This window comes from Morone saxatilis, unplaced genomic scaffold (assembly GCF_004916995.1).
Source record: "Morone saxatilis isolate NCDOM2014 unplaced genomic scaffold, NCSU_SB_2.0 Contig12, whole genome shotgun sequence".
In the NCBI taxonomy this organism is placed as follows: Eukaryota; Metazoa; Chordata; class Actinopteri; family Moronidae; genus Morone; species Morone saxatilis.
Genome location: NW_023339674.1, coordinates 23,067,347 through 23,081,028, shown reverse-complemented (window position 1 = coordinate 23,081,028; position 13,682 = coordinate 23,067,347). Strand labels below are relative to the sequence as shown.

General features: G+C 40.2%; 2 protein-coding genes across 4 annotated transcripts in view; both read left to right on the top strand.

Annotated features, from left to right (window-relative positions):
- The first annotated feature begins 283 nt into the window (after nucleotides 1-283).
- On the top strand, nucleotides 284-7,162 carry gpr17 (G protein-coupled receptor 17). Of its 2 annotated transcripts, none has more exons than XM_035653973.1 (2): nucleotides 284-667; nucleotides 3,405-7,162. In XM_035653973.1, the coding sequence occupies exon 2, from the start codon at nucleotides 3,413-3,415 to the stop codon at nucleotides 4,430-4,432; it is 1,020 nt and encodes a 339-aa protein (XP_035509866.1). In that variant the 5' UTR covers nucleotides 284-667; nucleotides 3,405-3,412; the 3' UTR covers nucleotides 4,433-7,162. The 2 variants fall into 2 exon arrangements, with proteins under 2 accessions (XP_035509866.1, XP_035509867.1); XM_035653974.1 differs by lacking the exon at nucleotides 284-667 and adding an exon at nucleotides 1,906-2,059.
- An 813-nt stretch (nucleotides 7,163-7,975) lies between these two features.
- Nucleotides 7,976-13,682, top strand: part of inpp5d (inositol polyphosphate-5-phosphatase D) — a 14,125-nt gene continuing 8,418 nt past the window's right edge. Inside the window, exons 1-10 of one of the 2 annotated variants that reach the window (XM_035653922.1) lie at nucleotides 7,976-8,313; nucleotides 8,798-8,861; nucleotides 11,333-11,468; nucleotides 11,568-11,688; nucleotides 11,869-12,009; nucleotides 12,098-12,188; nucleotides 12,270-12,347; nucleotides 12,455-12,532; nucleotides 12,627-12,750; nucleotides 13,350-13,456. In XM_035653922.1, coding sequence (XP_035509815.1) covers nucleotides 8,174-8,313; nucleotides 8,798-8,861; nucleotides 11,333-11,468; nucleotides 11,568-11,688; nucleotides 11,869-12,009; nucleotides 12,098-12,188; nucleotides 12,270-12,347; nucleotides 12,455-12,532; nucleotides 12,627-12,750; nucleotides 13,350-13,456 — 1,080 coding nt within the window. In that variant the 5' untranslated portion in view covers nucleotides 7,976-8,173. The remainder of the gene's footprint in view (nucleotides 8,314-8,797; nucleotides 8,862-11,332; nucleotides 11,469-11,567; nucleotides 11,689-11,868; nucleotides 12,010-12,097; nucleotides 12,189-12,269; nucleotides 12,348-12,454; nucleotides 12,533-12,626; nucleotides 12,751-13,349; nucleotides 13,457-13,682) is intronic. The other variant, XM_035653923.1, reaches the window with a different exon arrangement.

Below are 13,682 nucleotides of genomic sequence, written 5' to 3'. Positions count from 1 at the left end.
CCGACAAGGGCCTCTGTTTTCTTCAAGCGCCCCCCCCCCCTCCTCCCTCCCTGCTCTTGTTTTTCACTTGCCCTCCTATAGGGAATGGGGGCCCTCTGTAGAACTTAACAGGCCATTTACAAAAGATCATCTCAGAGACTTTAGTCATAAACTTCTCAATTAACAGCACTGTCCATCTTCTATCTATCAGTGGGAGGGTGGGAGTCCATGGTAAAGGCACTCGGCGCAGCACTAGGCCTGGTTTCCATGGAGTCATACCCAACGACTCTGCGACTGAGGCATGCCATTCTTCTCCCCGCTGCTAAAATGCGCTGCTTATTCTGACTCAGGCTATTGTGGAGCGCACAAGTGGCTCTCTGAGGAGAAGGGGATGGAGAAAGAAAGGGTGGGGTCAAGGTTCAAACGAAAGGCTCCCATTGGGACTCCCTTTCTGTTATCAAATTTGTTGAGACACAAAAAGAGCAACAGTCTCATTCCCAAGAACATCTTGAGGGAGAGAAAAAGGGGTTATAGGACAGCATTCTTTGTCAGCTCGTCCACAGTTCGGCAGTCAAACTCCCAGTCTTCACTTTGCTCCACTCTGCTCCTGCACTGATTAAAGTGCACTCTCTGTCAGCTGAATTGTTCCTCCAGCAGCCAACCAACCCTGAAAGGCTCTAAAGCTCAGGTAAGTCTCTTTATTTTACCTCGGATTTTGATAAAGCAATAGAGCTGTTGTTGTTTTTAATAGCTTTATTAAAGGTCTCCACAAGAGAGATTCCTTCTATGTTTGTTTTTATTGTAAACACTGTATTTAAGTGGCACAAATAGTCGCAGTACATCCCTGATATTAGAACTACCAAGTTCACTGTACATACATACACTGCACTTACATAGTAGTAAGTATTTATTCTGTAAATGTGTCGCTTTTGTCATGTAAATCCCCAAACAGTTCAGCCTGATGACAATCTGTCACCTGCTTTTAAGATTGAAAGGATGAATATCTGTAAATGCACACGCTTTTAATCCAATAACCAAATTTTACATTTACTTTATCCCACTGTGACGAGTTTTAACAATGGAAAACTGTAGACATTACAGCCGTCACAGTTTTGTCACAACAAATTGTTACTGACTAATCTCTGAAAAGGACCAATGCCAGCAAGCTCAGTTCCCTCTCTGCCAACACTCTTCACATGTGAACGCCTGCACAGATCTGCTTACCCAGATCATTGTGATGAAGGCATATTTCAGGATTGCCTCTCGTTAGGATTATCCCTCTGGGATCCGTATTTATGGAAGCTTTTCCATTCAGCTGTAGTGCACCCTGGTTTGTTATGCCTGCTGGGACTGCAACCCTTTTTCTTTGGGCGACTTGTGCTCCTGAATGCGCTGAGTCTGAGCCTTGGCTGAGAAATGCCCTTCGTTGTGGGTCTCACAGCTCCAGTCAGTGCAGCAGCAGAGCACACACACAGAAAAGAGCCACACTGCTACATCTGGCTGGTTCCTAATGGGCCAAAAGTCAGCACGGTGAGCTGGTGAAATGGAGATTTAGCGATTAGAGATTTAGAGACAATCCCTTTCTCTTTTTGTTAAGGAGCTCTGCGATGGTGCAGCCTTATTTGATCACGTTTCACTGTTTGGTGGTGAGCTTTTTGCTCATTATATCTGGGAACCATCAGCTACAGAAACATCTGTGGGATGACAAGCTCATCCCTGCAGCACACTTTGAAATTGTTCTTGGACCCTCCATAAATTTCAAAGGGAACATTCTGAGATGCATTATTGCTGTTCACACCCCACTGATGTTTGTGTAGATGTTATGCTGCGGCAGAAAAGGAGGAGATAAAAACAAAATGAGAGGAGTGGACAGTTGGAGCTTGCCAGAGTTGCTGGAGGAATTAAGGAGTGGGTAATATTTTTGAGGTGTGTCTAAATAGTTCTCTAAGATTGGAAAAACAACTGTGCAATTCTCTGAGGAATGTTGGGAATTATATCGGTCAATTTAATACTCAAAGCTTAAACTTTAAACTTCACAGAGGAGGTCAGACTTGACTGTACAGGCACCAGTAACTTGCAGGTAAAGTTTTTTTTTATTCTAACTTGAGTGGCAGTCTGTGTAACCGCTACCCTCATTTTCAAATACAGGCATGGGAGTTTATGCTATTTTTTTTCTAACCCTAGTGTTTTTCTATTTTGACGTAATGGTTCGGACCTGTGACTGACACTCCCCCCACACGTACTGAAGAGTTAGCCTCTCTGAGCCGTTAGCTTAGCTACAACACAGCTGCTAGCTTAGCTACGACCAAGGTTCCGAACTTTCACAGATGGCCGTGAATGTGCTTCTGTAAAAGCTCCACGGGACTCAATGCGTTTCCAGTGCGGACACGGAGAGTCTTACAGAAGCCGTCTGGGGCTGGATAGCTCCATGGTTAGCTTGGTTAGCTCTGATGACTACCAGCTCACTGAGGCCACGCCCCCAACCGTCTCTGATCAGTTGTTTTTAGTTTGTTGGGAAGCAGAGAGCTAGCAGAATTGAGGGGTGCAGCTACACTTTAATTAGCTTTAAAGGTGCTTTTAGGCAGATTTTTCCTGGCTAAGCTGACCAGTTGCTGGCTCTAGTTTGATATTTAGTGTACAAGAAATTGAATAAACATATTTCCCCAAAATGTCAGACCTGTTCCTTTAAAGCAATATTGAGACATTTTTTCAGTATGCTATGGTAGCATTACAAAGTAGTTTTGAAACTAATGTCAGTTTATATGTAATTCTGTTACATTTCACATAAAACATTTTGCACTCTAATGTTACATATAAAGTAGCAAACAAAAACAAAATTACCACACAGTATTTATAGTTATCTTCCACAGACATGTTTACCATAGTAAGTAAGTAAGTAAGTAAAGCTTTATTTATTAGGTAATACTTCTTAAATGCGCCTGAGAGTTTGCCATTCAGTCTATGAAAGAAGGAAGGAGAGAGTGCGCAGAGGAAGTCTAAAACTTGTCGTGGTCAGAATGAAGTAATCATATGCTCTGAGGGCATTAGCCAGGGACACTGACATCTGTTGTTACCTTGTGAGACTGGCACTGTGACAAAAACTCTCCCTGCCTATTGTCAGTATGTGTTTGTGTGTGAAGAGAGTAGTGTGGACAGGGGTTGGAGCTGGTGTGGTTTCCTGTCTCTGGGGTAGTTTGCTGTCTGAATACTAACAATAAACTATGTCAGAAATCACTTGCACTTGTTTAGAAAAGTCATGACTCATAGTCAGAGATGTGAAAATCAGACCTGAACTGTAACCAGCAAAGAAAATACAATGTTTTATCCATCCTGAAAACATACATACATTACTTTATTAAGATAAAAATCATTCCAAAGATGAGAAATGTTTCTATTTATACCTGAAAATTAATTTCTCTCCTCAGCCACCAAAATGGAGTCTGCTACAGCGGCGCTGCCCTCCCTGCTATCCAATCAGTCGTCAGAGAGCTGTGCAGTAGTGGACACAACAGTTGAAAACACACTGTTTGGATGCTTCTACATCCTGGTTTTCTTCCTGGCGCTGAACGGTAACAGCCTGGCTCTTTGGATCTTCGCTCACCAGCGTGGCTCTTCCTCTCCAGCGAACATATTTTTGATTCACCTGGCTGTGGCAGACTTATCGTACGTGATCATCCTCCCACTGAGGGCCACCTACCACCTCACTGGAGGCCACTGGCCCTTCGGCGAGGTGCCCTGCAGGGTGGCAGGCTTTTTGTTTTATGTCAACATGTATGCTAGCTTGTACTTCCTGGCCTGTGTAGCAGGGGATCGGTACCTGGCTGTGGTTCACGCTGTGAGGTCACTGAAGGTTCGCCGAGCTCGCTACGCTCACATAATCAGCTTCTCTCTGTGGGCCCTGGTCACTGTCTCCATGGCACCGCTGCTGATCACCCACCAGACTGCAGAGGTGGAAGGCATGACAGTGTGCTTGCAGCTCTACAGAGAGAAGGCCTCACGCAATGCACTGATCTCACTGGCTGTGGCCTTCACTCCACCTTTCCTCGCCACCCTGTCCTGTTACCTGCTCATCATTTACAGCCTGCATCGGGGCTCCAGATTAGAGCCGGCCCTCAAGCTAAAGGCCCTGCGTACCATCGGCCTGGTCATGCTCATCTACGTAGTCTGTTTCCTGCCTTATCATGTAAGCAGGGCCACTTTCATCCTGGGCTACAGCCATCCCGATGTCTCCTGCCAGACACGCAGAGGCTTGAGCTTGGCCAACCGCCTGACCTCCTCCCTCACCTGCCTGAACGGTGCTATGGACCCGCTGATCTACCTGTTTGGGGCGGAGAAGTTCCGTGGCACTCTAATGCGACTGTTTTGCAAAGATAAGGCCGGGGTGTCAGGAGCCACCAGCGGAGAGTTAAAGGGAACACACGAGAGCTCTTTGAGTGCCAAGTCTGAGTTTTGAAAAAGAGAAATTTGAACTTGATCTGGAGCATTATTTGATATAGATGCCTTTAAAACAAAAATTGACTGTTATTTGCTTGATATTCCACTGCAGCCCCCTTTCCTTGAATTTAAGGCCCAGTTCCAGTGTCCACCCTATGCCCAATTCACTGAACCCTCACACAGTAACTGACAAGTAAAGTTTACAGTAAAGTGTGAGACTCATATTCGATATTTAATGTAATGGATTGGAATTAATGTTTATTGCTAAGTGGTAATTTTGGAACAGTTTTACATACATAGAGGTCACTATCATGCCACCTTAAGACAAACAAGTAATCCCGTAAGTCACTCCTTCACCTCCTTCCATGTTTTGCTTGCGTTTCCTTTTTTGTGCTTCTGAAATGTCATTGCCATTAGTTTTGCAGACAATGTGGGTTATTCCCATGAGCAGTCTGTAGAGTTGCTGACTTAATAAAGTGTGCATAAAGAATTCACTAAGTCAGCCAGAGAACCCTCAAACACTAGCCATCAAAGCCATCAAACTCATTGACACTAGCTGGTTTTTAGTGTATTGCATTAGAAAAGGTTGATGTAAACAGCAACAACATTTAGCAAAAAAAAAACTTAGCACACACTTGAGGTGGTTTTTGCCTTTTATGAAAAAAGTGTTGTGCTTCATGGGAGATGGAATATGGATGGAAATATCTGACATAATGAACATTTAATTTACAGCTTATATTGTTTCCGCTCCGTCTCCTCATGGCTCCCATGGCTCTATACATCGATAATCGCTCCACACAGCTCTGATGTAACCTTCCTTGCATTGTTAGATGAAACTAATAGAAATGTCTAATTTCCATCCTGTTTTCTGCATTGTTTTTCATCGTTTGAGGTTCAACTCTTGAGGCACTCTGTTAATTATGTCATCTTGTTGTACCCTCTTCTTCTGCCATCTCCTATCTTGATGAACCAACTCTCTCCTAATCACATAACAGTTAGATGGATATTTGTTTGCATCTTCTTTTGTCGATTAACTAAAATTTTGGTAAAGATTTGCAATACATTTGGATACATAGCTATGATGATGTCTTTAAGTCATAAGGGTGGATGTTGGAACTGGGCTTAAATGTTTTTTCTACTGGTTCTGCCAACTGCTGCCATCAACAGTCTTCCTCCGCAGAAAACATTTGTCGAAAAAGGCCCAGAACATTTGTCCTAGACATGAGAGAGAAAGGCTCCAGCAGCGTGTGACCTCGACAGAATTAAGTTGTTCAGTCCACAAGCTTCCTGCTGATGTTGGAAAGTGAGTTGTGTGTTAAACACCAAATGATCAAATATGTGCATAGTCAGCTTTTAATGTATATTTCCTGTTACTGATTTGTATCATATGCCAAATGTAATAAATAGTTAGCTTTTAATATCTTTTTTATTTTTATTTTTTTAAATCTAAGGTGTTTTTAGCTATGCTAACGGTCCTGGCTCTGCAAATTGCAATGTCAATAGATCAAATTGTATGTTGTGTTTAGTGTTAATTAGTAACTGTTTGCATGCTAATGCACTAAACTATGATGGTGTGCATGGTAGATAACTGTGACATGCTCTGAAGTATAGGCACATCCCGTTGCTGTAATGGTACATTGTTTGTAGCCACACTAGCAGCAATGCTCTCAGGGATGGTCTGTCGTTGGGCCACCACTGGGTCAAGACTGAAATATCTCTTAGTAGCAACATTCATGTTCCCCTCAAAATGTTATTGTACTTTTATGACCATGTACCTGCAGAACCAATCAGGCTCGCCTGGGCTTTGTTTTTAGTGGTAATCAGCAAATGTTTACATGCCTGAGCTAAGATGATGAACATGGTAAACATTATACCTGCTCAACATAGCTCACAATGACATGTTAGCATGTTAATGTTAGCATTTAGCTCAAAGCACCACTGTGCCAAATAAAACCTTGCAGAGCTGCAAGCATAACTGTAGACTCTCTTGTTTTAATATGAGGTATATTTTTAAAGGACCAGTATGTAGGATTTAATGGCATCTAGCAGTGAAGTTGCAGATTGCAACCAGTTGAAACTGCTCGCATCAACCAAGTGCGTAGGAGAAACTATGGTGGCCACGAAACTCTCGAAAAGGCCCTATTTAGAGCCTGTGTTTGGTTTGTCTGTTCTGAACGAAAACACAATGATTCTTATTTTCATTTGATTATACACTAATGAAAATATACCTGTGAATATTATATATCATTTCTGCCAATAGATCCTCCTAAATGTTACACACTGGTCCTTTAAAACCACTTAGAAATGAATTTTCTGTTACTTTTTTTAAATAGCTGGACAACACCAGTACCATGTTTACTTTGCTTGTGCTAGACAAATCTTCATTGTACATATATTCATCATTATCCAGTTCCCTAAATCCTTCTATGCTATGCATCTATTGTTGTGTCCACATTTAGTACATTAGTATTGCACTACTGCATATGAGTCAGATTGTCTAAATGTCATCTACAAAAAAAGTGATATTTTAGATGGAAAGACATTATTCACACAGATGTGAGTAAGATGTGTTATAAATGTTCCTTGTGACTTCATGTTTTTAACAATAAACTTGTTATTATAATTGCAAAGTCACTCTGCTGAGGAAAACTCTCATAAAAACTCACCAGCATATTATGTTAACAACTAACTCACAATTCTTTCTTTATTTCTCTTTTGTATCAAAATATAATTGCTGTCATATAAAAAGTCTGTGTTAACTTAACATTTCAATTGTTGTCACTTGAAAGCAAAAGTATGATTTCATGTCCTCTGCATGAGATGATGTGTCTGTCTAACTGTCAGGTCTGAGAATTTGACATCCTCTCTGTGAAAGTGGGAAACCTATATCAAGTGCAGGGCAGAAACCTCCGAGGCTGCAGTGACTTGTCACTGTGTAGTTCTCTTTTTATGTCATGTGACACGTCATGTTGTGGTTTGTGAGCGAGTTTTTTTCCTCCTCTTATTTCTGCAAGACTTCCTGTCCATCACATGACATGAACATGGCAAGCCATTCTAAACTTATATTTCCTGTCAGAACACACCTAGCTCTCCTGATTCAAATTAGACAATTAAACAGTTAGTAGTCAGACTCAGGTTGGGTCTTCTGGGTAAATATGAGTGATTGTTGTATTCTTGATCAAAGGACAGAGATGATTGTAGCATTAACAAATTAATCTGGGAACCTAAATTAGGCTTCTCATATATATACTATATATGTTTATTCACAAGCAAATTTACCAGTAATCATATTTGTCTTTTTTGTTACTTCCCTTTTTTACTTCTTTCAACTGAAGTTTTTACAAATGGCTTCACTCTTCTCTGGACAGTTCACATTAACAAGTGGGTATATGAAAACTTAAAAAGGAATTCTTGTTAATCATTAAAGTAATGTGAAAAAGATTTGTACTCAGCAAGCGAAAGTCTGTATTTCTATTTACAGCACTGTGGACCTGTCATAAAGCAGGCAGAGCAGAGGCACCAGGGCCCTCCTCTTTTAACTTAACTCAAATGAGGAAGTTCAGAGCCGTGGTTATAGCAGCTTCCTTTTACAGCTTTCAGAGGCAGAGAATGAACAAGTAAAAGAAAGGACTTAAAAGTACGCACCATGAAAAGATGAAAATGGCGAGAAATAAAAACTGAGTCTACTTTAGTTTGCTGGAATATAGTTTGAGAGCAGATGCGCAACTCTTGAGTCTCAGACTCTTGTGTGAGAAACAGGATGCCAAGTTATCAACCTTGGTGCCATGGTAATATAACTCGATCCAAAGCTGAGGATCTACTCTCCAAAGCAGCAAGAGATGGAAGCTTCCTTATCCGGGCCAGTGAGTCCATACAGGGAGCGTATGCCCTCTGTGTTTTGTAAGTACACATTACTTGTTTGTAACTATTGCATTGATGTAGAGTGGACAATGATTCTTGTTCCTTGTTCAAAAAGCCTTAATAACATGCAATATGCGCTGTGTATGATCCAAATTAATGGAGGAAAAACTGACATGCTATGGCTGTTATTCTGAATGTTTATGGCATCAGGTCTAAGAAAAAGCATCATCATTTGGGCATATTTAATGTAATGTAATTCAAAGTTCAAATGTGTATTTTTTTTCACACACGCATAGCAATGCAAGACTAGTTCCCCTTTATTTGCATACTGTGCTGCTACACAGCAACACCCTTTGCCCTCTGCAGCTCATATGAGCTTTCATGGAGCAATTTGCAAAATGCTACCTAGTGTGTTCTGATTGCATCCTGAACATACTGATTACATCAGGTAGCATGTTCCGTTACCCTACCTTCATGTCATATTCCAGTGACAGACATTTGCATTTATTTATTTTAACCACAGGTTCCAGAACTGTGTGTACACATACAGAATCCTGCCAAATGAGGATAAGAAGCTCTCTGTACAGGTGGGTTGACAGTTTCACACAAGCCACCATTTTGGTATGATGTCAGATGAATTATTATGGTAGTAGAATTGTTAATGTTAATTATTTACAGCATATGGGAAGTTTATTTATGTTTTAACCATAGTGGCATGGCTCCAGTGAGAGCAATGTCTGTTGGTTGCCTGTTGTTTGGACGTTCATTGAGTCAAACATGTTGGTAATTATAATTATAACAATAACTATAAATATATCCGTTAAAATCTTTCTAACTCACTCATGACAACTATAACGACAACAACAGTAGAAAACGATTTTGTTGGGATCACTTTCAGGGCTATTTGATGAACGATACTGTGGTATACAACTTTGTATAACAATTTTAGGCTGCAAAATACACATAAAAAACATAATTTTACCTGAGACATACTACCCATATCCTCCGGGCTTTCTGTTTGTTTCTTTGTGCTACATTCAACATTAATCAATATACATTTTACTATTAAACTGTCGACACAGCTGCAGTGTGCAGTGTTTTAGGGCCACTGTTTACACAATGTTATCGTTCATCAGTGTGAATGCTCACATCACTATTGTTATAGTTACTGTTTTTAATGTGGCCGGCCCTTTAGTCTTATTGTTGAATCAGTCACATTTTATCAAAACAGGAGCTTTTAAATCAAATTCAACATTGAAATCTTGTGTTCATAGTATTATCTTATTATATGGATTTAGTAAATAACACTGGTGGCCATTGCAATAAAGCTCTTTTGCAAACCTCTATCCCAACCCACTTTCAAATGGCAAGACCTCTCAAGTCACATCCCTCCATTAGACCCAAACTCGACTTCTGTGACTTATGGACATTTAAAGTTATATAAAATACTGTAGGTAGCTGCCATGCCATTGTTCTTACAGCCCCTTTTTTCAAAACCGTGATAGTAATAAAAAAGCCCATGTCTGCAATAGCCCGTTATCCCGAAAACAAAAATCCATAAAACTCTTCCTGCAGTTACACTGTGTCAATATCTCGTTTTTCCTTGCCTAGGCATGAAAAGTACACAATGGACCAGTGTGTGTATTACACAACAACCATGATCTTTTCCCTAACCAGGAAGTTTTGGTGCCTAAACCTAAACAAACTGCGATGTCACCTGAAATGTTTCTCATTAATCTTTATTTTGAAAGTCTAACTGACCGTTGCATATTTATTATTGCTAACTTGACGAAATTTGAGGATAGTGTGTCAGTGTCAGGCTTTGCCTCCACAGAATAGGCTTTCAGAACATATATTGTGGCTTTACTGCAAAATAAAAGCTAAAAGCTTTACTCATGTTTTGCAGTCAGTCTAGACTGATGGATGGCCATTGCAGCTGCAGTGATAGTTATGTTGTAAAACATAAAAAAAAAAAGAATTACATCCACCTAGAGGAAGTGAAAGGAGCTTGCGCTTGTGAGTCAGTATAGCCAGATACAGTTATCATCAGCATAGAATTAATTAAAGAAAAAAAGTGAAATAATATGGTAATATGCACATTTATTATTTGAGACATTTTTACGTTTTTTATGAAAACCATGCTTATATAATACAGCAACTGCACTTGTGGTTCCAAAATGGTAAATTGTGCTGAGCCAGTGCTTGAATTGGACGAGTATTCACAGGGATGGAGTACCAGTGTGTTAGATTTCTCTCCGACGTGATAATAAATCAGTACTGTCAGTTTCTAATTCATGTAAGCACTCGTGGTGTACTTATTAGAAGGGACAAAATAGACCTGTTTCCTGCCCAAACAAGCTATAAGTAAAGGCAAGAATGTGCAGCTGTGTATGTATATGTATAATATGTGGTCTAGTTTGTTTAGAAAGCTGCTGGTTCCTGTTTGTACCTGTGAAATCTACTGTCTATAAATGGTCTAAACACAGGGTATTACATAATAAAATAGGTTAAACATTTGTGTGTTTGAAACTAAGGATCAATGCGATATTGTAAGATAAATACAAACAAAATAAAGGCACTAAAATGTCCAACACAACTTAAATATTCTGTGTGACAAGTACAGGATTTAATACCAGAGGCAATCAGGTTCAGCAGCTGAATTTTCATGACCTGTAGGTACATTCAGTCTCTCGCACTGGGTTAGATTTGTGGTTTTATGTTCTTAATGTTTGGGTGTAAAATAGCAGCAATTCTTTAAATGTAACCATTTTAGTTCATGACAAAAAATCAAGGGAACGTATGGGGAATTATATATTCTTTTGAATAAGATGCACATAAGAAACTCTTAAGACTGCTCTATACAACTGTTTGAGGAACTTAGCTGATAACATGAACGCAGCTGTTGTCTGCTGGAAGAAGCCACAGACGGTGCAAGTAGACATATCTGACATCACATGGGAAGTAATTGTGTCACCAGACAAGGCAATAGGGCTGCATGATATTTTAGTTCTGCTGTGGTCTGAGAAGAATGATGTGTCTGATGTGATCTGCTCTTCAGGCATCTGAAGGAGTTCCCATCAGGTTCTTCTCTATGCTGCCTGAGCTGGTGGAGGCATATTACAGTCCCAACATGGGGCTGGTCACACACTTGCAGTACCCTGTCCAAAGAGAGGAGGAGGTAGACGAGGAGCCAGGTCAAACAACTTCATCTGAGCAGTGGCTATAATGTTAAAAAAGAATACGTGTCGGTCAAAAATAAAACAATTCCTGAAAATATTGTCTTTGTCCTACAGAATCCAATATTCTTCCACCGCAGCTTCCACCCAGGAATTTTGATGTGAAAGACAGTGAACAGCCCTGCAAGAACTTATCAGACACCTTCCTGATGAGACTGCAGAATATGGACTTGTCCACGTATGGTCCTCAGCCACATATTTCATCATGCAATGTCTCTGATAATAATACGCTGGCAGGATACACTGTGTACAATGCAATAATGCCTACAATTAGGGGCAGTGATTCGACACATTGGTGTGCTTGGATGAAGCTGATGTGTGAAATGTGTGTTTAAAGTGCTCCTGTGTTTATTTCCAGAATACCTGAGGAGCATCAAATGGCTATCCAGGACTACTTCAGGAACTTAGTCTGCTCGGACGCTGAACATCTACAGAATGGTTATCCTTACCTCCCCGGGCTAAAGAAGCTAACACAGGCAATCTGCAAAAATCTCAACAGGTATAGCTACCAGTCAACAGAATATATCATATAGACTACAATGTATAGCTCTGTTTTAACCGTGCTCTGATCTTTTTTTGTGAGACAGTGAAATTTCCCGCATCTTGCCAGCCCTGGAGGTCTTTCACAGAGTGCTGGACCAACAGCTCTCCCCAGGGATTGGACAATTTACAAAACAAGTGGGTGGCACCCTTGATTCTTTGCAGCATTATCAACTCACACAAAAAAAGTTTATCGTGAATTATTATCTTTATTTTCAGATGTCTACAGATGCTAGTCAATCTTTTTCCTCAAGGCTTGAGCACCTGACAAAACTGCTCTACTCAATAGAAGATAAGGTAAAGTACCGTGGCTCATTTTAGACCATGAACAATCTTGGTTATTGACATGACAACAGATGATGTCAGTCATGGATGACAAAGCACTTCTCCATTTCTTTTTTCAGGCTAGAAGTTCTATGTTTGAGTCTGTTGGATTTGAAGGCGGCCACAGGAATTCTCTCATACCTGTTGTTACGTTCGAGGTGCATTACTGCATAACAATACAGGAAAATTAAATGTTTGAAATTATATAAAACATCTGGGGGTTATTTGATTAGTGTCTTCTTTAACTTGCAGGTCAAGCAAGATTCTCTGGGTATTTCCACCAAGATGTTCCTGAAAGTGGATGTTGAAAGTGGGAAGCTCTACTTCAAGAAGTCCAAAGATGGGCCTGAAGACAAATACTTTGTACACAACAAAAGTAAGAAATCACATCGCTCTGTTCCTTTGTATTTTTAGCTGTGGCCCTAGCAGTGGTCAGTTGCTCGGTCCACCACTTTGGTCCAGACTGAAATATCTCAACAATTATTGAATGAATTGCCATGATCCCATGATCACACTGCCTTTGGTGATCCCCTGACAGTTGCTTAAGGGCACCATGAAGCTGTCATTTTTGTTTTTTACTTAAATGTCTTGACAAGTATTGGATGGATTGCCATAACATTTGGTAGAGACATTCATTTCTCCCTCAAGATGAGTTATAATAATTGATGATTCATCTAGAATCATGATCAGGTCACAGTTTCTGTACTTTGTGTTTAGTGCTAATCAGCAACGGTTAGCTGCTAACACAACCAAGATGGTGAACATGATAAACATTATACTAGTCAAACATCAGCATTTATTGTCATTGTGAGCATGTTAGCACGCTGACATTAGCATGTAGTTTAAAGTACCACTGCTCCTAAGAATACCTTAACAGAGCCACTAGCAAGGCTGTAGACCCAATCTTTAATGTAAAGACTGTAAACCATCAACACTGCTCATTTTTATACCAAGTACTGTGTTTATCTCTTTTAGTCCTGCAGTTGGTGAAATCCCAGAAACTGCTCGGAAAACTTCACATCATGGTGGAGACAGAGAAAGAGAAGATTTTGCGAAAAGAGTTTGTGTTTGATAACACAAAGGTAACAAACATCTTTTGCTATATGTTGCTCATGATGTAGCTTAAAGCTGCACTTGGGAATTTTTATAAAAGTAACATTTTGTTATATTTGCTGAAACTTTCACTATATCCTGACAAATAAGTTTCTCTGGCTCCTCCTAGTGCTCCAAATATCATTTATACGAATCCACCGGGCCTGAACGAAAACAACCAATCAGAGCCGAGAAAATCTTATTTATCTGTAACAT